Source organism: Cyprinus carpio, chromosome A6, assembly GCF_018340385.1.
Source record: "Cyprinus carpio isolate SPL01 chromosome A6, ASM1834038v1, whole genome shotgun sequence".
Classification (NCBI taxonomy): domain Eukaryota; kingdom Metazoa; phylum Chordata; class Actinopteri; order Cypriniformes; family Cyprinidae; genus Cyprinus; species Cyprinus carpio.
The window spans coordinates 14474620-14498529 of record NC_056577.1 but is presented as its reverse complement, the minus strand read 5'-3'; the positions used below and the strand labels follow the sequence as shown (position 1 = coordinate 14498529).

At 35.9% G+C, this 23910-nt stretch overlaps 2 protein-coding genes across 4 annotated transcripts; one reads left to right on the top strand and one right to left on the bottom strand.

The window, feature by feature from the left end:
* Window positions 1-374: 374 nt before the first annotated feature.
* Window positions 375-4348, bottom strand: LOC122145296 (melanin-concentrating hormone receptor 1-like). Its single transcript, XM_042758148.1, has 3 exons — window positions 4164-4348; window positions 2526-2592; window positions 375-2023 (listed from the first exon to the last, which is right to left on the bottom strand). The coding sequence occupies exons 1-3, from the start codon at window positions 4164-4166 to the stop codon at window positions 1032-1034; spliced, it is 1062 nt and encodes a 353-aa protein (XP_042614082.1). The 5' UTR covers window positions 4167-4348; the 3' UTR covers window positions 375-1031.
* LOC109096902 (growth factor receptor-bound protein 2a) lies at window positions 3549-23910 on the top strand. Of its 3 annotated transcripts, none has more exons than XM_042758149.1 (6): window positions 3549-3960; window positions 5589-5827; window positions 17914-18011; window positions 20342-20464; window positions 20891-21059; window positions 22768-23910. In XM_042758149.1, exons 2-6 carry the CDS (start codon window positions 5750-5752, stop codon window positions 22951-22953), a joined length of 654 nt encoding a protein of 217 aa, XP_042614083.1. In that variant the 5' UTR covers window positions 3549-3960; window positions 5589-5749; the 3' UTR covers window positions 22954-23910. The 3 variants fall into 3 exon arrangements, with proteins under 3 accessions (XP_042614083.1, XP_042614085.1, XP_042614084.1); XM_042758151.1 differs by lacking the exon at window positions 3549-3960 and adding an exon at window positions 4445-4575; XM_042758150.1 differs by lacking the exon at window positions 3549-3960 and adding an exon at window positions 4634-4889.

Here is a 23910-nt window from a genome sequence, read left to right as displayed (position 1 = left end):
CACAATTTAAGTTAAATTAATGAAATAAATTAACTTTTCCACGACATTCTAATTTATTGAGATGCACCTGTATTTATGTTTCATAGATTTCTCAAAGACTGATAAATTGAACACTGATTCTCAATACCACTTTTAAAACCACTGATTAAACTAGCATTTTGTAAATGTTCTCAAGTGATTAAAGATAAGCAAAAAGTCTATACAATATAATAGATCAAAGTATAAACAATAGAAAAAAAAATCTATGTTTGATTGATATTAATGGCATGACAGAGAGTGTCAGTTCTACAGGCTAAATATGTGAACAGGTCTGAAATTTTGATATCCAAAATTAAAGAAAATAAAACACTTAAGACTTAACCAAATGTGCTTAAATTAATTCCTCTGCAAAACAAGCATAGTACCTAGTTGATACTATTGTGTAGAAAGACTTTTTATTAATTTTAGTGTGTAAGTTTAAATTACACTTGACTTGATTATACAGAAGCATACTCATATCAATGCTTAACAACATATGGTAATTTTATTATTTTCTTTATGCGTGATTTAAAAACACTGGCTTTTGACTTTTCTATATACAGTAACTGCGGTAGGGTATCTGCCAAAACAACAGTCACCACAACAAAATTTCAAGCACATTAACAATTCTCAATGCTTACTGCTAAATTGTTTTCTGTTCCACTAAAACACACACAGTTTACATAAATTACATTAATATTTCAAGGGATCAAATAAAAAATAAAAAATAAACATTCAGTTGTACACAATTATATTCACAGTTTTTCCCCTAGTAAACATGGTCAACATAAAGTGATGATGTATAAATACATAATCCAAATGCATAATGCAAATACACGCACAGCACATAGAGATGATAAAATGTTGATCTATTGTTCCATCACTTTGTTTTTTCCTTTTTATTTTTTGAATCCTTCTATTTTATTTTAATCGTGTAAGGTTGATCAATGCTTCAATTAGGTTGTTTTAAGGAAAAAAAAAAAAAAAACAAACAAAAAAAAAACATTAGTGTATTACTCTGAGGTGTTAGCAGGTAAATGTCTTTGGCAGTCTGCGGCCAGACGGAGAGACACAGTGGCCTCCGTGCTACTCGTGTTGACCCGAAAGTTGTTGTGTGCAGGCTGGATGGCCACTATAAACTGCCTTTTAAAGGTCTTACTCAGAATAATATAAAGAAAAGGATTAATGCAGCTGTTAGTGTAACCCATGCTAATGGCAACGTGATAGACATAATAAAACGAGGCACTGGGTTTCTGTATTCCCAGATGGACAAGCTGAAGGATGTAGTACGGAGCCCAACAGATAAAAAAGGCCAAACAGATGGCCACAGCCATCCGAGTCACACTTTTAGTGCGCACTTGTTGGTTCCTCGGGGGAAGAGGTGCCACTGTGGTAGACATGTGCTTCAAAATTTTAGAGAACACCACACAGATAATCATGAGTGGGGCGAACACCAGCACAAACTGATAGATAGTGAACAGGCAGATGTTGATGGATGGATTCGGTAGCAGGAGAGCACATCCCACCTGGCCATTGTGGAGAGGCATCAAGCCAGTGTACATTAAAACAGGAGTAATTGAGATGAGAGAAAGCACCCACACCATCCCCACCACACAACTGGCGACACAGGTTGTCCGGACGTGGTTAAAGCGGAATGGGTGGACAGTAGCCACATAACGGTCCAAGGTCATAACTGTGAGGATGTAGGTGCTCACTGTCTGGCTGTTCGAATCTAGGGCAGAGATGACTTTGCACATAGTGGCTCCGAAACACCAAGATCCGTTTCCCAGGAGCTGATGAATTAGAAAGGGCATGCCGAGGAGGAAAAGCAAATCCACCATAGAGAGATTGAATATGAAAATGTCTGGTACCGTTTGTTTAGCTTGGCATTTGGTCTTTTTAATGATGGTGTAGATGACAATAGAATTTCCAATGATGCCAAAAAAACATATGGTCCCAAAAATACTGGGCAAGATGGCATTTCCATACTGGTCCCCCATGGTCACTAAGCACACAATAAAATCACATATAAAAACAAGATCCAGATGTGATGTGTGCATTTATAATACATAAAATGTATAAAGTACACAAGAGAAAAATGTTGACATAAGGTGTATGGCATCTATGAAAAAGCTATTTCTTATGCTAATTAAATAATTATTATGCAGTTGTTACTGTGATAAACTTGAAATGGTAGCCACAGTGCCTAAAATACATACTTTCTATTGTAAATGCACAAGAAAGAAAGAAAGAAAGAAAGAAAGAAAAAGCTACATATTCATAACATGGAAGCTAACTTATTTCGTTATATATTAATAATAATAATAATAATAACAACAACAACAATAATAATACATTATGTTACCTTTTCTTAAAACAGTTCGTGAACCAGCTTATAACATCAGTTATAAGGTTGTAAAAGATAATAAATAAGTTGATATGCTCTAAAACAAACTGGATTTTCATCTTCACTGCCACAATTCAGATTCCCTGAAATAAATGCCTACCGTGTATATCTCCCGACGAGTTAGAGTGAAGCAGAGATGAGTTTTCTGGGTCTTCAGAAATATCCATGTTAAAAAATTGTTAAAGAAATATAGAAATTTACATCTACCTTTGCATACAAAGCCGCTAATAACTTTAAGTCTCACAGTGAAAGTCAGACCTTTGTCACCGCCTCACATTTGCTACTTATAGCATTATAATTCTACACACAATTTTCACCGTGCTCATACCACACTGATGTAGCCTATGCAATGAATAAAACACAAAATAAAAATTTAATAATAACCCTGGGCTTTACAAATAGACTACCGGTTTCTTTAAGCTAAATGCGCGGAATCTTGTTTGAAGACGCGTGAGATGAAGAGCAGCAGCATCCACAAGTCTCAGTGTCTCTGCAGAGGTTGCTTTAGTCAACACTCACTGTCCTTAGACGCCAGCTGACACCTCCAGTCATAGAATGGCAATTGCACCTCTATCCATCAGGGCATCACTATTTCGTCTGCTTTCTTAAAGGGTTGCAGTTGTTAAAATATTGATGTGAGGCTTGTGTGGGTCTATTTGTGTTTCCTAACCACTGCACAAACCCAAGTAATGCTGTGCCTATTGGTTTCTTGACGCAACAGCGTATTCGACATATTTATACAGCCTAAATCATTATTTCATGTTTATCTCTATAGTTAGACATACCGTTTGGATCAGGTTATTCTGCATATTTATATTAGGCTAACGTTACTTCACTTTAAATGTACAAAAAATTGACATTTGAATAGCACAATATCGCCACACCCACCCACCTTATTTTAAATGTTTTAGCTATGCCTCTGTTAATAATTTACTTTCCACTTTTTTTTTATTTTTTAATGTTAATTATATGACAAACAATAACAAACTTTGCAAATGTACCGTTTGTAAATGTTTTTTTGTTTGTTTGTTTGTTTGCAGCCAGACTTTTCTCTGAATTACGGGGTCCAGCATTTTCACTCTTTAACCACTCGATGTCGCTCCGTTCATCTGTGTGTCATGCTGCATTATTCTCATGGAGAACTGGAACAACCAATCTCTTCTGGTTTGTTCCAATCTGCACTACAATCTTTAATGCGAGGTTAAAGACTTTAGATAAGAGGTTACGCGCGTTTAAATCGAATTTCTGATCTATGGTGCACGAGTTATCGTTTTGTGTAGTTTCACTATTAATTCATTGTGCGAAGTTTTTGTTTGGACCTTTCCATCTTTGCGGACCATAACACGAAGGAAGCGGAAATTAACAGCCCGCTTGCTTGCTTTTCCCGGAGCTACTCCGGAGTCGGGAAAATTAACTGCAACAGTAAGCCGTGTAAAATGATTTTACTGTTGTTAAAATGCAGAATTTTTATTTAGTTCTTCATTTCACTGCGTAAGGGGGATCGGATAGGCAGACTCTACACCTCTGTGCGCTGGGTAAGTTAAGTGATGTTTCTTATCTAATCAGCAGACGGAAAGAGAGTTGCACTGGAATAACTATAATGTTCGACTGGATTCAGTCAGATTGGTAGATTTCTAAATATTTAGATGTACGTGAAAGTAAAAAATCGAAGGAAATACTAGTGGTGTTTGTGTATGATTCACAAGGTTGGAAAGTTTAGTGTCAAAACAAAGGATATCATCTTCACAATCACAGCATATTTATCACTAAACGAATCCGTTCCCTTAATCCTAACTATTTAGGCTACATATACAACCGATTATATTACACCCACTGCAGACAAGAGACGCGAAGCGACAAACTATAATGCTTGTATTATAATCAACGAAGCTGTCTGCAATCGACGTAATGGACGCCCGGGCCCCGCTACAAATTTAGTTCAGCGCGACTCCGAGCTGTCCGCAGGTCAGTACAGTCTATGGTCTGGACTCGAGAACACTTTGCATGTTTGCAGCGTCCTGACAGCATGATTTTAACGGCAAAGTGGTGGAATATCGCATAACTGGCTGTGTCTAATAGCGGAGTGAACGAATCTTTTAAGTGAATCGTTCGTTCATTCCCTTGCACTGACTCGTGTTTTGTTCGTCCAAGTAAGGGCGTGACTACATTGGTATTTTCTGCCGTCAGCAAATAATATTCGAGTGTGGACTGTGGAACGAGATTTTCATTGGTTGGCTCATTTGAACGAACACGCCCCTTTTACTGAACGAGACTCGGATTGACTTCGAATACAATTTGTGGACGATGTGGATGAACGAGGCATATCTCGTTCGTGAGCGAGCGTAAATATGGATCTGCTAACCGACAGAAGGAGCATGTCGTTCACTCTGTTCGTAATGTGTATCAGTCTCGTTGACAAAGAGAGTGGCGAGGAAGATTTATGACCACACACAACTAACATGACGTAATGACGTTTACTGAAACTCATTACTATTTAATAAGGCTGTTTTATTTATATCATTGGTCTTATCAAAATTCTGATTTTTTTTTTGTCAGTTAACAAGTAAAAACTCACTCACTTCTTAGTACACTTGTGGACATATATTTTTATTAAAGGGAGTTTTTTAACGAATCGATTGAGTGAATGATTGACTCAAACACTCGTACTGAAAAGGCATCTGAATGAATCAGTAAGCGAATCGTCTTAGTGAATCGATTCAACTGATCCAACACTGGCATGAATTAATCAAACTCCAACCACTAGCGTAGAAAAGCTTAAACGTGATCTTGCCGTGAATGTCTGTAATGACGCATCTCACTCAGGAACGAAGAATTTGTTTGTACTTGTAATTAGTTAACATGGAAAAGTCCTTTGCTGTGACTTCAGTATTGCAACCAATGCGTCAGATCAGCATGAATCAAGCTCTCACCAGCATCCAGTCTCACCTAGATACCCCACAGTACATCTGATTCCTCTTATTGGATAATAGTCGGTTGCAAGAAAACGTCAGCTCGACCCAGTTATTCCATTCCCTTTATATTTGCGTACATTGCACAGCTCCTTCATACCAGATCTGATTAAAAGGGCGAAAAAAAAGTATTTTTCCTAATGCTTCGTTCATAGATAACTACATTTGGTTCAAATCTTTATGTCTTTCTGCAGGTTGACAGCACCCAGACAAGGAAGCTCTGTCACTCCACGGTCAGCAGTGACAAGGACAGATATTAGGAGACTGAATCAGATCAGTCAGGACTGTTATTCTGCCTGTAGAAGCACTTCCTTCTGGAGCTTTACATCTGTCTCGTGTCCACACAGTCCATGCCATGGAGGCAATAGCTAAATACGATTTCAAAGCTACTGCGGATGATGAATTAAGTTTCAAGCGAGGAGAGATTTTAAAGGTAAGTGCCATTTGTTGCATTTTTTCAGTCCTGTCTTTCTGTATGATCAAGCTATGAGGAACTTGATGACTACAGAAATCTCTAGCTTATCTGTTTGTCCTGTTCCAATAACTGGTTTACAGGTATACAGACCTATTAACTTTAATCAGTGTTGGAAATATAGCATTGGTTTCATAAAGTCTCAATGTCAAGTCAGTTTTATTTGTATATCATTTTTCACATACACATTGTTTCAAAGCAGCTTTACAGAAAATCTTAATTAGAGCAGATTAGAGCTGGATGGTAATATAGTTTACATTTTGGAATGATATAAACAATCACAGAGCGAGATGTGCTATATATTATGTACTGATTTATGTCAGTGTACTGTATGTATGTGGTTAAAGTTGGATGTAATATATTTGCAACTTTAAATATAAAGCTATAATATATGGGCGATAATATATTTCACATTTTGCAATGATATGATCAATCAAGTAGTTGGGATGTGACTGCAACAAGAAATTGTAGCCAGCAGTTTGTCACTGATGTTAGGAACTCAGTATTGTCTTGTTTATCTGCTTAAAACTGAACAAATATTAAATAAATTGAAATTAAGGTATTACAAAATGTTCATTAGGTTTGAGTCCATAAAATATTTTATCTAAGCTCTCATTGCTGCCATATTTTTTACAGTTTGATAAGTTATGCCATAAAATTACACAAGGGTGTTTGCACATATTTCATAATATTCATTGGTTGCTGGGGCACAGGTTTTTTTTTTTTTTTTTTTTTTTTTTTTTGCCCAGTAAAGTGTGAAACAAACTTATATTTTTCCTATGATGTCATAGTGTGGCCTAAATGACATTAAGGTTCAGATGATAGCGTGAAACAACATGACACCCATGAGGAAAAGATGGCAAACATGGGGTTTTGATGCCTGTTCACAACTGCCATTAAAATGAATAAGAATGTTTTCTCTTTATATTATATAGACCTCCTTACCTGCAACTAACTTGCAAGTTGCACTAATCTTCAAATTTTGGGGGTCAGTAAGGATTCTTGTTTATTTTTTCAAAGAAATTAATACTTTTATTCATCAAGACTGCATTAAATTGATCAAAAGTGACAGTGTTCTTTTGAACTTTTATTCATCAGAGAATCCTGAAGAAATTAAGCCATTTTCAACAGTGATAATAATAAGAAATGTTATTTGAGCCCCAGATCAGCATATTAGAAGGGATCTTGTGACACTGAAGACTGAAAATTCAGCTTTGCCATCATAGAAATAAATAATAATTGAATACATTAAAATGAAAAATAGTTATTTTAAATTATAATATTTAACAATTTTCCATTTTTACTGTATTTTTGATCGAATAAATGTAGCCGTGGTGAGCATAAGAGACTTCTTTCAGAGACATTAAAAAACACATCCTGCTTCTGAACCAAGGTCAGTCACCCTAGCAACTCAGACTCCCCCCAACCATCCAGCCCTGAAGGGTTCAGCTCCATCCAAAAGATTTTGGACTGGATTCAGGAGCACTTGCCACCCTGCTGTAATTTAATTTAGGTCATGAATCAGCTATTCTTGCCCCCTGGACCTTTCACCCAGGAAAACGCAAGGCTTCAAAGTTGCACATCATTCTCAGTGTTTTAGACAGCTTTTAATCAGCAGCGTACATGAGTACTCTCTGCTTTTGCATTCTACCAACCATTTCTACCAAATATGATCACACACTGCCCTTTTCACCCACATTTTACTTCGTATTCGGCATGCAAATGAAGGGATACAGATACTGGGCCAAGTTTAACTCCATCAGAGGGTCAATAAAGGACCATCTCTAAAGGAAACCTCTGAGCTATGAGGTCATGAACTGCATATTTTATTATCTTCAAAATCTAAATTTAAAGCTTTTCCAGTGTAACATGACAGATAGAAAAACTATAGAAAAATCTTTAAACTAAGAACTAACTCTACTGGCAAAAATTGTCTGTTAATGAAAAAAAAGCCTATATACATCTGTGTGTGTGTGTGTGTGTGTGTGTGTGTGTGTGTATGGCAATGTGTGTGTGTGTGTGTGTGTGTGTGTGTATGGCAAGAATAATAAAAAAAAAATTGCTATTTATCTTACTAAAAATGCAGCAGTGTAAAGAGAGGGGTGCCAAACCTTCGTCCCTGATCGTCTTTTCTTCGTTGACTTTGTCCCCATTTAGAAAGAAGAAGCTCAGGAGAGTTGGTCTTGGTATTTTTCTTCCCCTGCTCTTTGGCAATGCTAACAATGCCTGCACAAAAAATAAAAATTCCAGTCCTGGGACAGACAAAAAGCAATGATGGAATTTGATGGTATCTCAGGATTTCAGCCATTTCCGAGCAATTTATGGAAGCTACAGTGCTAAGGCAAAATACTCTGTTTTACCAGTAGATTTGTAAGTTTGCAGTCTCAAATTGAGAGAGTTGGTTCTGAATCGCCTTAATGAGTCGTTATATTTTCAAATCTTTTGCCTGTTAACCGGTATACGTCATTGGGTAACACATTTGCATAATCCCTGCCTGCCCGCAAAATACGAACACAGTCTGACCTGCCCACAAGCACTTACAATAGTTAGTTTTTGTTTGCATCATGTCGAGAAGACACTGTGTTCAAGTATTCAACCTTTTTTTTTTGTGTGCTTGTCATTTTAACGAGGACTGCTTCTCTAATCTTGGCTTTTTGTCTTCGTTGGCTTCTAATCTTCTTTATTTGGACTAGCAAGCTCTCCTAACCACAACCTGTAAGTACGATTGATACGTTATGTGTACATTGTCAACTGAGTGCTCAAAATATCAAGTTTTTGTGCTAATATGTGATGTATACCTAGTGCAGCTTTAGGTTTCCAGGTAAAGCACGATATTACTGTCTTACTGAAGTAGTTCTGATAATTCGCTGTGAACCTAAGAATGTGTCGATTAATGTAGATGACGTTGTTCTAATTGGTTCATTTAAAAATAAAGAATGTAGCGCACAGACTTTATAATCATAGTGAAATTGCTGTTTATTTTGCTGCAGTGGCAGATATAGGGTTAACGCAGAAGAGGTTAGGTTAGGCTGGTGCTCGTGATACAGCTGTCCTGCGTTCAGATTAAAACTTAAGACAGAGCATCTTTTGTCTGTCGTTCTTCAAACATTACAGAAGACATATTTTGGTTTACAAACTGTATTGTTTCATCAGTTATGTTAGTCATGTTAGCACTCTGCTAATGTATCCACCATTATTGTTTTAAGTGTTCACAGTTTAGCAGCTAAACTTTAGCTGTGGGCATAAGTGTTTTTGTATTTTATGCCATTATTATAAGAAAGGATTGGAGTAGTATATTATTGTTTTATGTAAAGGTGCTTTGTCAATGGTAGCACTCATTAACTGGCTCAAGGACTCCTCTCTGTGCCAATCACTACAGGCGTGGCCAGCTGACCAATCAGAGCAGAGTAGGCTTATGGAAGGGAGGGGATTGCTCTGACACAATATTAGGACACTTTAAAATACCATATGACCTGTTCTTTAAAATATGTGTGTATACAACTACTTTCTTAGGGTGTATTCACACCTGTCTTGTTTGGTTCGATTGAATCAGACTCAGGTTTGTTTCCCCTCTTGGTGCGGACCTTTTTGGCAGGTGTGAATACAGCAATCGCACTTTGGGTGTGCATCAAACAACTGTACTGAGACTAGGGCTGGTCCGAATACCATCTTTTGAGCTTCGAAGCTTCAGTAGTAATCAGCACCGAATATTCGGAGCTTCGGAGGGAGGGGGCTGAACATATTTTTCTCTGTTATAAAGGCAAGAATCTCTGTGTGTCTGTCTGTCTGTTTGCATTTTTATTATGTCGAGAACCATCAATCCAATCGACTTCACGCGTGGCGGGTGTGTTGCTGCAGACCCAGGGGAGTGCAGTGTCACATTTTGGTGCAATATGGACAATTGACATGTTAAGAATTAAACAATTTTTAAGAAACTACAGAACAGCGCGAGCCAGAAGCAGCATGCCTTAGGCAGGCAGGGCTTATATGCTCCGAGAACGGACACTGCACTAATGATACAAAACACACAGGTCTGTTAAGAGCAATCAGTGGCGTAGCCAGAATTTTATTTTTGGGCAGGCCTGGGCCAAAGTGAGCGGGCACTAGGCTAACTAACAGACGGAGTCCAGTCCAGTTTTATTAATTTAATAATAAAAGTAACTTAATAATAGTAGGCCTAATAGGCTAATAAGAAGAATGTAACAGGTCTATGTTAATTGAAAATGGCAAATTAGATATAACTAAAGTGAAGGCTATAAAAAAAATTTATTCAGAAATGTCATGTTTGTGATTTTTTTTTATTTTTTTTTTTTATTTAAATTACTAGGCCTACAAATTAGGACACAGGTGGAGTTAATAGCCGGCATCAGACACAAAATTTATTTAAAAAAATAAATTAAATACATACATAAAAAAATAGACTAATCTTTGTGAGGACGACTGGCAACAGCTGGTCTTAAATTCTTTAGTCACTGCATACCAAAGAACTTTGAACACTGACTAAAAACACTGACTGAGCTCAAATGACGTTCATAATCGGTCTGACAGTAGTTTGTTCCCGGCTTCACAGAATGAACCACAAATTTATTCAAGACATGCCCGAAACAGCCTGGATAACACTTGTGTAGGGCTGGGCAAAAATTTGAATGCGATTTTCATGCGCATCTCATCAGTAAAGCAGCTCCTGTGATAAGTAGGTAATCTTCTGCACATGCATTCAGATCAGAGTATTACCTACTTATCACAGGAGCGGCTTTACTGATGAGATGTGCATGAAAATCACGTTTGATTTTTTTGCCCAGCCCTACACTTGGGACAATCAAACTCATCAAGAATTATGCAAAAACATTTTATTTATTTTAGTTAATTGAGATGTAATAATAGTTCTCTAGTTGTGTTAAAATAGATGAATCAATAATTATTTATTTAATAATTTAGAAAGAAAAATAAATAAACTGTAATAAATAAAGAACATGGTAACATACTTTCAGTAACAGCATCACACATTTTAATTAACAAACAGTTTAAATAAAATTACATGAATTCCCTTATACAAGTATTTTCCAAGCAAATTAAGTGCACATCTACACATGTGTAAGGGAAACAGGTCAATTTAGCTCAAAGGGAATCATTTAAGATTTTAAAGGGAATTTGAACAGAATCACTGTTTCACGGAATGCAACATGGACCAAATACTTCTAAACGAAACCAAAAACAGGAAGTAATGACAAGATGCAATGCTATGGGACATGATATGACAACACGGTGTGACCAAAACAAAATGAGCAGAGGGCAAACGTGGAGCAACAATGAGGTAAAGTGCCTTTTTATGAGCGCCTTGTGTGTTTTCAGAGAAAATGAGTGTGTTTAGTCCAGCTGATGGCATTAGATGTGTTTGACTCAAAGCCACTTTAAGTCTAATGCACCTTTTGTTTGGGGTGCTCGGTGAGTTCCGTCATGATATATACGTCATTCAAGCCGACCAATCAGGTTGTGAAAGTATCACTATGCCTTTAGGTTCGGTGTCTTTTGGTTCGTTGTTAAAAATGCTAATGTGAACGCTAAGCAGACCAGGACCAAATGTATCATTTTCCTTTTTGGTCCGGACCAAATGAACCAAACGAACCGAACTGCTAGTGTGAACACACCCTTAAACAGCCAAAGACTCTGCAACATTATAGAACTAAATGAAGGCGTGAGCCATTATTTTGCTGAAATAATTTGCCACAGTGATTTTATATGTAAAAAAAGTACAATATTATGTTACCAAAATTGTATTGTTCTGTTGAAACCTGGATCATATAGAGAGAGATGTTCACATTTTGCTGCTCTCTATGAGTTGTGACAAACTGAGAATCCTTTTCAGGGAAAAGGGAGAATAACAGCCTAGACATCTCCCATGGGATAACAGCATTTGCTTCTAATATGTTGAGAATATCCCCAAGCCCCAAGACTCTGTTAGGCTGGCCTAGAAATCCTGGCTAATTACTGTATCAGCCTCCTGACTGTAGGATAAGATTTGATCTCCTCGCTTGGGTTCTGTTTTGAACTTCTGACTCCAGGGAACTCTATTTTTTCCCTGAACTCTACTGTATTTGCATGTTTTTTGTTTTTTTGCCCTACTTTCCTGGTTTCATTTTCAACTTTCAGTTGATTTTGCATTCATGGGAGTTGCATCACAGAATATGTCACCTGCAAAAAAGGATTCCTCACATAAATTTCTCCCGCTTCTTCTCCTCCCTCACTCTTGTGATGTTTCAAATCTTTTTTTTTTTTCACCAAAAAAACACAAAAGGGAACATTTTGAAAAATTTACTGGTGGCTCTTTTTCCTTGTTACTACAATAAAAGTAGTAGTCAGTGAGTTGAACAGTGAGTTCTTTTTCTTATAGTTGCAGCCAAACACCTGGTTCATAAAATTATATGTGAGACTATTAAGACAGCAAAAAGCAAGTTGTGCAAGTCTTTAGGGTTCAAATTTAAATTGTGCATTTAAGAAAATGTTGGGTTCATTGGGATCTCCTGGCATATTGCTTTTGCAGGCTCACTATTCACTGATTCAGTGGTTGAGAGCAAGCTTTTGGGTTGACATCACTGATGTCCTAACTTTACAACACTTAATACTGCCACACACCACATGACTTTAAAGGTCGTCACATGGCTGTTCTTTTCACACTACACAACTGTTGTTGCTGATGTCATTTTCAGTCAAAGCACATTTCATGCTGCATAACTTGGATTGCAGACAGGTCTGGATATTTAACCTGCTAAATATCTCTTGTGCACCTGTGACCCATCTTTGATTCTTATAGTTTCCGTCTTTAAAAATGTACACATGGTGATTGTGATGCCTGCTTTAGTGACACATCTTTCCATCTGTTGCGTTCGTTCAATTAACTTCAGTTATGATCTTGTCTTTGAACCTCATTAACACATCTTGTACAGCCTTCTGTAGATGTCTGTCTGGAGCATTTCAGCCTGTGATTAACTGTTTGGCCTTTAGGGGATGTTTGGACTTGTAATATCATGGCTGATGCCAGTCTGACATCATTGGTGGTGTCATTTATTTATTTCTAGAGTAAGAGTAAGACAAAATACAGATTCATCAAAAACGTGTTGAAGTGAATTAAACCTTTCAGTGTGGAAAAAAAATCTTGATACCAATCTCCAATAATAATGATAAAATTAATGTTGAGTTTGAATCTAGTCTCAGCTGCTGAAGGCTTTTAAATTCCTACCAGTGGCAGCTCTCCATTGCCCCTGAACACAACAATAATCTGTTTATTACAGATATAAAGCTTAGGTAGGCCAGCCTGCTGAGAAGGGTACATGCCAGACATGTGGTAAAAACCTTTGGATTTAGAGGATATTATTATTAGCCCGATATGGTTTGCCTGTATTGTTCATTTAGTAGGCTTCTATGATTATCACCGAATTATAAGATCCTGCAAAATCTCATGCCCTGGCACTATGCTTGATTTTCCATTTTTGTCTCAAGAGCATGCTTCCTTTGTCTTTAGGCACACTGGACCATATTTCCTAGAAAAATTTTAATGGCCAGTAATGTATTGGTTGTGCAGTGTGAACATTTCTTTTTAAAGAAATGTGTACTTTTATTCCGTAAGGATGCATTAAATTAAAAAGCATTAAACAAAAAGAATTCTAATTTAAAAGTATAAGAAAACATTTATTTTACATTTTAGTAATTGTTTACAGTATAATTGATTTACTTTGTCTTTGGTTGAATAAATGCAGCTTTGGTAAGCACAAGAGACTTACTTAAAATATATATATATATATATATATATATATATATATATATATATATATATATATATATATATATATATATATATATATACAGCGATCTGTCACTCCACTTTAAACAGCGCCAAAACGGCATTTATTATTTGAATACTGCAATACAGTGGACATAAATTGAAACCTGAGACTTTGTTTCATATTAAAAGCACCAAAGCACAATGCTTTTTGTAATTCATTAGATGGGAAGTGCCCTTCAACGTTCTGTCCATTAACTGAAGACAGGCTACACTAATCGATTCTTGGGATTTAAGGATCAATATCATTCCATAAAAAGAGAATCGATTAATATCGAGATATCAATATTTTTCACCCAACCCTAGTGCAACATATTAAAGTGTCTTTGGTGTTTCCATGTTTTCTACAAAACAAAACCAGAAATCGAGGGTTATTACGTCATTGGCAGGCAACATAATGTCACTATGGACACGGTCCATGTCACCAGTTTAAAATTGCTTATTTCTCTGGATTTAAACATTCTTCGAAACATTTGGGATAATGTAAGTACACAAGTCAGCAAAATATATAACACCGTTCTAGTGGTTTTGGATATTTTAATAAAATAATCGTATATATTGTGCCTTTAACTTGGAGGCACTGGTGCGATCATTTGCATTTAATTTAACATACTCTGTCATTTTTGGTCATACAGATAAAAGTAATAAATCTTTTGAATATGTAAAAGGTTTTTTACTTGTGTGCACTCGCAATAAAAACAAAATGCTGTGCTTTTGTAAAATGATGAAAGCAAACAGGGTGTGCTTTCTGCCGTCTAGGTCTCTGTGACCTTGAACATGTAAAAAATAAATAAAAAAATAAAACACCCAAAAACTGCAACCGAAACTTTTGTTTGCCTCGCAGACATGAACAATATATCTATAGAAAGCTAAATGTCTACTTTTAAATGAACCATTTCAAATGGAAAACAAATATTTTCAGATTATGTAATCCATTTGAAACGTGCATGTCCACTGTGGAGATGACGAGTCAGTGTCATCGACTTCATCAGTGCAGCTGAAAATTAATTATTATAATGTTAAGTCAGTCTTCTTGCTGTTTTTTTCCAACACATTCATAATCATTACTTCTGATTGCTGTGCGCTGTGGCAAGTTTTATGCATGCAGAAGTGTAAAGAGTACCTGAAAACCATAGTTGAGTCAAAGTACAGGTACCTTACAGTGAAAATGACTCCACTACAACTTCAGTAAAAGTCTTAGAGTATCTGGTTTAACAGTTCTTGGGTGATTCTCACACAATCTTGGTTTAAAAAAAAAAAAAAAAAAAAATGAAAAAAAAAACTTTTTTTCAGACATTAGCAACAAAGTCTGGCATATTTGTGAACATTAATTTAAAAACTTTTACTTACCATTTAACACCTTTTAAAACATAATTTCCAAACTAAGTCCTAAAAAAATCTCATTACCACAACAGTCTGAAAACATCAACACTGTTAGAAAAGTAAATACATTTTCGCATATTTAAAAATGAATTATTAATAGTAATGCACAGTTACTTGAAATTCTGAATTAATATTTATTTTTTATTTAATAGTTTTTATTTTTATCGATGTCTCTCATTACAGCAACACCTCCCACAGTTTGCAAGCATTTTTTTTTTTTTATATTTCAATGAAACCTGACATTTTTTAAAAATGACAAGACAAACCTGAAAGAACATAATTTGTAGATTCTGCACATGCATTTAAAATCAAAGTACTATTTTGCTATTAATTAATGAACATCTGTTGCGGTAATGATATATAGGTTTTGGAAATGAGGTTAATTATTTCGGCAATGATAATAAGTATACTAGTCTGAGATTTATACTGAAACTAGTATACTAGTTTGAGATAATGTAGAAAAAATCTGATAATATTTGCAAAATCATGCATTCAAGTTCAAAACTGTCTTACTGTGTAGTGCTTCAAAAATACAAAAGCCATAACTGGCCCTTTTTTCAAATTTCACCAGATTTGCTATTTATTAAAGTCAAAATTTCATCTTGGTGAAAGAAGCGGCTAACAGTTCTGCGCATTAATCTTCTCTGGTTGTTGGGTAATATTCTCTGGGGACCTCTCTAGATTTTTTTTTTTGGACCCCTCTGCCTTCCGTGTTCACAAGTCCCAGCTTTCTCTCCCTCTTCTCAAGTCTTCTCAGTCTTTTCCTTAGGTTTAAAGGGATACTCCACCCCAAAAAGAAAATTTTGTAATTAATCACTTACATCCGTGTCGTTCCAAACCCATAAAAGCTTCATTCGTCTTAGGTTTTGTATTTAATATATTTTGGATGTGTAGTTGGAGGCTTGTGAATGTAATTTTGGATGTTTTGTATGTTGCACTGTCAAGGTCCAGAAAAGTATAAAAGACATCGTCAGAATAGTCCATCGCCATCAGTGGTTCAACCGTAGCATTATGAAATGACAACAATACTTTTTGTATGCGAAGAAAACCAAAATAAAGACTTTATTCAACATTTTGTCTCCCCTGTGTCTCTCCGCATCACTGTAGCAACATTTTGGAAAATATCTGCTGAACGCAAGTAGCGTATGCTCTTTTATGTCAGCCGCAACACAAGGATATGTTTTCTATGTGTATTTACGCTTTGATTATGAGTTTCAACATGCCTAAACTACATTTGTTCATCATTTTGTAACTGTTTATTATATTGTTATTAGTTTGCACTTTTCATGCAGTCTTCCCTCTAGCAACCTGTAGCTATTAGTATCAGTAAAATCCATTATCGTTTTTTTTTTTCAAGTCAATGGTAACAATAATGGTTTGCCTAACATGGCAGAAATAGCTTTTATTTTTTTAGTTTTGTTTTTGTTTCATTTTTTATCTGTCGTGTTGGACCTCATTATACTCTTTGGGCACAAATGCACCATCAATATCTAAAGTGTTTCTATATTTTGCTACGGTTTTAACCTCTTTTACCACTTTCTTGCTGTTGCTGTGCACTTTCTGCCCAGCAACAGTGCTTTGCTGTGGGCAAGCAGGCTGCTGCTAGTATGATATCCTCTGAATGGGGATTTAGTGGTTGTGGATTGGGGCCAGCTGACATCTCTGAACCACAAACCTGTGTTTTAAAATTTGGACTTGGTTTTGGCATCACATTCAGCTATCTGTCTGCTGTTTTTTTCTCAAGCAAAGCTCTGATTCTGTGTTTTTATGTCTTGTACCAGTTTTCATCCAACCACTGCGAGGGGTTTTACTGGAAAGACACAAAATTGGGGCAATTTTTGCATATGCAAATTCTTCACTGCGCCCACATAGAGATTGCTTGCTATTCACCAAGATGACAAGTGGGAAAAATTATAAATAAAATGATATTTTCCTCTCTTTACTTGTTACTGCTTAGAGTGGGAGTAGATTTTACAAATCTAAAATAAAAGTAAGTCTTTATAACAGAGATTAGCTGTGTTCATTTCTTCCACCCAGAAGTTACCAAGCCCTATTTTCATTCCCCCCTTTTTTATATTTGGAGTTTGACATCTTGGCTTGTTTATAATGTCACTCTATTTTTCTTGAAGGCATAGAAAAGAGGCACCATGGCGCGGTGGGAGTGAGAGCGGATTAATGGTTGTTTGCAGAGAGAAGGGATGGGGAACCATCTTTCAGAACTGTGAGAACGTTCCAGGCTATAGGATAGGATTCCCATTTATCTAAGACGGATGTGTCATAACATACTTGACTAAAGCACAGCTGAGTGTCTGCTGTGAGTCTAAAATAATCACATAAAGTGATGCTTTTTTATATGTATTTGTCCACTTCATCCGTTTCAGCCCGTCACCTCTGAGATTGTACAGATGCTATCATTGTGGGTATGACATTGTACTTCAATTATAAAAAAGAGACATCAAATCCCAGCCATCAGGACCAATGCTAATGGCACACACATATTTTGTCTAATCCATATGGTTCAGTTTTGCATTTCCACAAAACAGACTGTGTGCAATGTATTTCTCATTAGTGCCAGAGAAGTCTTATGTATACAGGATGTTATGTGTAGCTTAAAGCTGAAATGAAGGATATTTCCTGTGTGCTATTTGTAGAGCAAGGCCTTGGGTTTTAAACACCACAGCCAATGATACGATTGGCTCTTTAGGGCCTATGTGTTCTGAGGGAAGTGTCTTCTGTGGGCTGATTGAAAGTTAACGGTGTGAACGCTGGATGCTGTGTAGTGCCACCATGCTGGTCAGGTTTTAAGTGTCTTTTGTTTTCCCATCAGGTTTTAAATGAAGAATGTGACCAGAACTGGTACAAGGCAGAACTCAATGGAAAAGAAGGATTCATCCCTAAAAATTACATAGAAATGAAGCCACACCCGTAAGTATTTGCTCTTTTTAGTCAACAAAAGTCTCCATCTATTTAAATTATTATGAATTACTCACCCTTCTGTCACTCCAAACCCAAGAGATTATGCTCATTTTTGAAACACAAATGAATAACATTTAAATGAAACCTAAGAGATTTCTGGCCCCTTCTTTGAAAGTCAACTGAAAAAAAACAAAACACTGAATCTTTAAAAAGTTCATAAAGATAGCAAAGTAATCTGTATGAATCGAGCGTTTTAATCCAAGTCTTCTGAAAAGAAAATCATGAACAGATTTAATTGAGTTTTTCCCAGAAGCTCACCCGTTTAGCTTGGCCAATGAGGTTTGTACTCACTTGACGCACAAACTACGTAGCCCTGCACATGACATGCAGGAAAAAAATGTAAGTCATGCACACAACATAATAATTTGTTCCCTCAATTTCTTATATTGTGTGCACTATTTTACTTGAAACAAGGGAACGAGTTAGTAAATTTTGCTTATTTTGTAGTGCACACTATTTAATTTTTTTCATGTCATGTGCAGGGCACTGAACAAACACACATGAGCTTCTGCAAGAACCAGTGAGGTTTGTTCTCAGTGCCTCAAGCAATGTCGGGCCAAAAATCTCTTAGGTTTCATGAAAAATATTGAAGAAAAGTCTTCCAAGTTGGTTTGGCACAACAGCATTTTCATGGTTGGGTGAACAGTTCCTTTAATTCATTATTTATATGAAGATACCCTGCATTTGCTCCATGTTAGTAAATGAAGGAAATAATGCAGTAATCTGTATTTAAAATTACATTGTTGAATTTGATCTGTTAAAGGTCTTTAGTTGTTTCTTTTTTGTTGCATAATGTCAATATAATGGCTGATTATTACCAGTTATGAATCCATGTCTCTGTTAGAACAGTACCTTTTTAATATACACAGGGTTGGGGAGTAACAGAATAAATTTAACGACGTGATGTAATCAGGATACAAAAACACTGGTAACTGTAATTTTGTTACACGACGAATATTTTAATAAAGGAAGTCCAAGGAAGTCATTTTAATAAATCCACAGGGAGAACAGAACAGGCACAAAACATCATCATTATCAATACAGGACAACCTGACTGAGGAGAACACAGGGCTTAAATAACTGGAGGAATGTAATCAGTAAGAACAGAAACAGGTGTGGAGTTAATTAAAAACTAACGGAACAGATCAGCAAGGGAACCTGGGGATAATGGGAATACAAAACAGAAACATGTACAACCACCATGACGAAGCAGAATGTCCGATGGTGAAAGTTCTCGGTTACAACAGGTTTTGCCCAAATCTATAGATTTTAACTGAATGAACAGTTTGAATGCACATTTAGTCTTTCATTTTCTTAAATATTTTATATTGTGCATCAAATTATAGTTATATTTTGCATCATATCCATAATAAATGTAAGTCTTTTTTGATGATATTGCTTTTACTTGAATGTATTTACATATGTGACCTTGAAGGAAATTAATCAGATTAATTTACTTTCATTGTAACGTGGGGTTTTGTTTCTTGTACATGGTTTTATTTGTCTTTTATTTTGCCTTGTCATGGTTCCTGTCTAGTCATGTGATTCCCTTGCCCTCATGTTATCCTGCTATTGGTTCCTTTGTCCAATGTGTCATGTTCTCATTGGTTGTCTTAGTCATGTGTCTTGTCTCTCATTTGGTTGGTTTTTATCAGTTGACCCTTATTGTTTGATATATATAGCCTTCATTTTGCCATTGTCTCAGGTTGAGTATTGTCCCTGTACCTCTGTTGGTGAGATCTTGTTCATGCCAAGTCTGTTCATGCCATGCCATGCCATACCATGCCAAGTCAAGTCTGCTCAAGTCAAGACAAGTCTGTTCATGCCAAGTCAAGCCTTTCTTCGTTTGTTTGAATGTTTGGATTTTGGATTTCACCTTGTTTAAATAAAGCTGCACTTGGGTTCTCACTTTGCTCGCCTCCAGTGGAACTTTACATTCATTGGATTACGTTACTGGATACTTTTTTCATTAATTCATTTGTAACTGTAACGGAATATATTTTTAAAGTAACCCCCCCAAGCCTGAATATACAATATACACTAATACCAATCTAATAAACACACTCTGTATTCTAATATTCAAGTTCAACTACTGTCCCTCCAGTAGACCTGGACACATTATATATTATATATTTGATACTGTACATTACAGTTGAGATTTCCTATCTCATAAATGCTTTGCAATCTCTAAATCCGAAACTCATGTATAATGGTATGTCAACGATGTATTCTACAAAGTATCTTTAACTACTGCTTTTGTATTTGTTCTGAACACACAGCTGGTTTTATGGGAAGATTCCTCGTGCAAAAGCAGAAGAAATGTTAAATAAACAGAGACATGATGGAGTATTTCTTATAAGAGAGAGTGAGAGTGCACCTGGAGACTTCTCGCTGTCTGTCAAGTATGTATTGGCCATTCTGTCCGATTCAATTCTAATGTTTTGCCAATTTGTATATTACTGTTCTGAAATCCTAGTAATGAACACTTAGAAACAAAGGCTTCTGCTTTTGAAATTTTGATGCAGCAATTGAATTTATTCTTCTAATAGGGGCATGTCAATGAATAATTGATGCAGTGCAGCACAAAATATGGCCATTCTCAGCACTTTATTTGTGTGTTATTGCAAATTCTTTTTGTGTGGTTTCTAAACTAGGCCAACACTGTCTGAATCATTCAAATGGTTCTCCACAGATAGCAGCAGACCTCAGAGCTCATGATAAACTGAACAGTGCAGAGTTCTTCGCTGTAATTGCAATATCCAAGTGTTGTAAATGCAGCCAGCTATGATGTAATTCTCTATACACTGTGTGTTTTCCCTTTCCTGTAGATTTGGGAATGATGTCCAGCACTTCAAAGTCTTAAGGGATGGAGCAGGAAAATACTTCTTGTGGGTGGTCAAATTTAACTCATTAAACTCTTTAGTGGATTATCATCGCTCCACTTCTGTGTCCAGGAATCAGCCCATTTTCCTCAGGGACATTGAACAGGTGCCACAGGTAGGACTGTTTTGTATGCATCATACATATTATAAATACTTTGAAATACTTACAAATACTTATAACATAAATACATCAAACCAACATTTGCGCCAACTTTCTATCCTCTGAGTAAGAGCTTAATTTTGCCCCCATATAGAAAAAATGTTTCAATAAATATATATTCAGCTTCTTGAGACAATATTTTTCTTAAGGTAAAACACACTCTCACACACACACACACACACACACACACACACACACACACACACACACACACACACACACACACACACACACATATATATATATATATATATATATATATATATATATATATATATATATATATATATACACACACACACACACACACACACTACAGTTCTTTCTGGTCCTCAAATCTTTCCCTCAGAGAGTGTCATGTCGGATGCCCAAATCCACAATAGTTTTAGACATAATACTGTTTTTGTGTCACGGAATGTAATTTTAAGAGGTTTTTAGGTGAGGATGTAGTTGTTTAGACTTCAAATATGTGGTTTGTTAATAAAGATAACGTCTATTTGAAAATTTGCTTTTCGTTTTTACATTTTTGGGCATGTGAGCTCTAGGGCATCAGAGGCTGTTCAGTGCTCAAGAACCCTCTGAGAGCATTCTTATCTCGGCTAGTTGTTCTGGAATTTACTGCTCACTCTGAAGTCTCTATAGTTGTTAAACATGGGTATAATTAATTGTGGGTAAATCTAACGGCCAGTCTTTGGTCTCAGTAATCTATTATTTGTTCCAGAGGAAATAGTTTTGGCCGAGGGCAAAGTCGCATAACGTTATATTTTATATGCATTTTTTATTTTAACTTTTAATGTTGTATATCATAGCGCTTCCTTTGTTCTTTTGACTGAATTGCCTAGCAGCTTTTATGATGGCTGTTGATGTGTTATTAAATATTATTATTCAATAAATAATATTTATATAAATAGTAGTATTTAATTATAGTATTTAGTATTGAGAAATGGTGTGTTCGTGATGGTGATTTTAGTTAAATTTTTCCGCCATTAGATGGCGACAAGAGATTGTTTTTATGAGTGAGTCAGCAGTAAAGGCTTTTTTATTGAAAGACAAGAATTATTTTTACTTTCAACAACAACTTGTAAGATGCAGAGAACAAATGCATGGAGCAGATGAAAGGATAGTGCGACAAAGATATCGCGTTCCTCAGCAGACATTCAAAATGTTTTATTCTGAATATGAGATTGAGCTTTTAATACAGTAATACAATAAGCTTTTAATGAAGCAACTCAACGTTCCTACGTTACTAGTTCTAAAGTGATGATTTCTAATAAAAAATGGAGGCTTGGGCTCAGCTGTTAAACACAAACTTGAGTCTGTGGCAGAAGGAAGTTGTTCCACACAAAACGGGTTTTTTAAAGATGCATTTTATTTACACACTTGTGCAAAGATACAAATAAAATAAACAGTGCTTTTCATGTTTTTTATGTAGGTCTAACATTAGTTTTTAGGTACGTAAATTTAATGAAGTAATCAAATGTAAAATAACATTGCATAAAAATTTATCATTATTATTATTGTGTGTGTGTGTATAAATATATCCCTAAATATTACTTCAGTAAACTAATCCAAGCACAGTCATGATTGCAGTTACAGCCAGGCATTAGACCACATTCAATGCAATATTGTCATAATTCTCAACATTTCTACTTTTGTTCCACAGCATTCCACATATGTTCAAGCTCTGTTTGACTTCGACCCTCAAGAGGATGGAGAGCTGGGTTTCAGGCGTGGAGATTTTATCCATGTCCTGGACAACTCGGATCCTAATTGGTGGAAAGGGGCTTGTCATGAACAGACCGGAATGTTCCCTCGCAATTATGTCACACCTGTCAATCAAAACATGTAACATTCATAGAAAATGTTTGCTTGCTTAAAGCACCTGTGGACTTCCAGCTGGGTTGCCATGGAAACAGAAACCACAGAGTGATGGAGAAAAAAGGCTCAATTGGTGACATGGTTGTTGATTTGCCGGAAAAATAAAGACTGTGCTGTTTTGAGTGGTTGAGTTTAAGAAGCACTGTTGGCTGTGTGAGAAAAATGCTCCAGACTGACATTGTGTTCATGTACTGTGTATCACATCAACTTTGCTTTGTATGCAACTTTATTTCATGTTATAAGACATCAGCTGTATAAACTAAAAATTGTATTTTATGTGAAGGAAATCCACAATGTCACAGTCACAATACTGGTAGAGTTTTGCACCAGGATTCATTTTAAAACACCATGTTATGCTTGATTTGTATTGTTAAAATGCATCGAGCATTTTTCATGCTTGATTTTTGTATTTGTCTTTTGTCATCTTTCCAGAATTAGTGTTACTGTGTTCTTTGGTGTGGGATGATCAAGCATAATTTCATTATGCCATATAATTTCATACTATAGTCAAATAAACTTACATATGATCATATCTTTGTATTAAAGGTGTAATTTACACAAAAATAAAAATTCTGTCATTTACTTACCCTCATTTGTTCCAAATTTTTATGACTTTCTGTAGAAGAAATATCCAAAATGTGCATGGAAGAAAGTCATACAGGTTTGGAACATCAAGAAGGTGATGCAAGAATTGCTGTTTATGGGTAAACTGTCCCTTTAAATCAAAATAGGTTGAAAATCATGTAATGGTGCCAAAGCCTCTGTAGCACAACAGTGATCAAATATAACAAATTTGGAGCATTTAATGAAGCCCTTTAAAATGGCACTAGGTATATAATTCCATTTGGGATTTTCAGTACGTTGGTTACTCTAGATGATTCCTGTATAAATTACACAGAATAAAGATACTTCCAGTGAAACCTTCCAA

Coding starts and splice junctions, on each gene's coding strand:
- LOC122145296 (XM_042758148.1), bottom strand. Junction 2,024..2,525: donor CTCGTCGGGAGATATACACG/GTAGGCATTTAT, acceptor TTGTGTGCTTAG/TGACCATGGGGGACCAGTAT.
- LOC109096902 (XM_042758149.1), top strand. CDS start 5,750: ATGGAGGCAATAGCTAAATACGATTTCAAAGCTACTGCGGATGATGAA. Junction 20,465..20,890: donor GACTTCTCGCTGTCTGTCAA/GTATGTATTGGC, acceptor CCTTTCCTGTAG/ATTTGGGAATGATGTCCAGC. Junction 21,060..22,767: donor ACATTGAACAGGTGCCACAG/GTAGGACTGTTT, acceptor TTTGTTCCACAG/CATTCCACATATGTTCAAGC.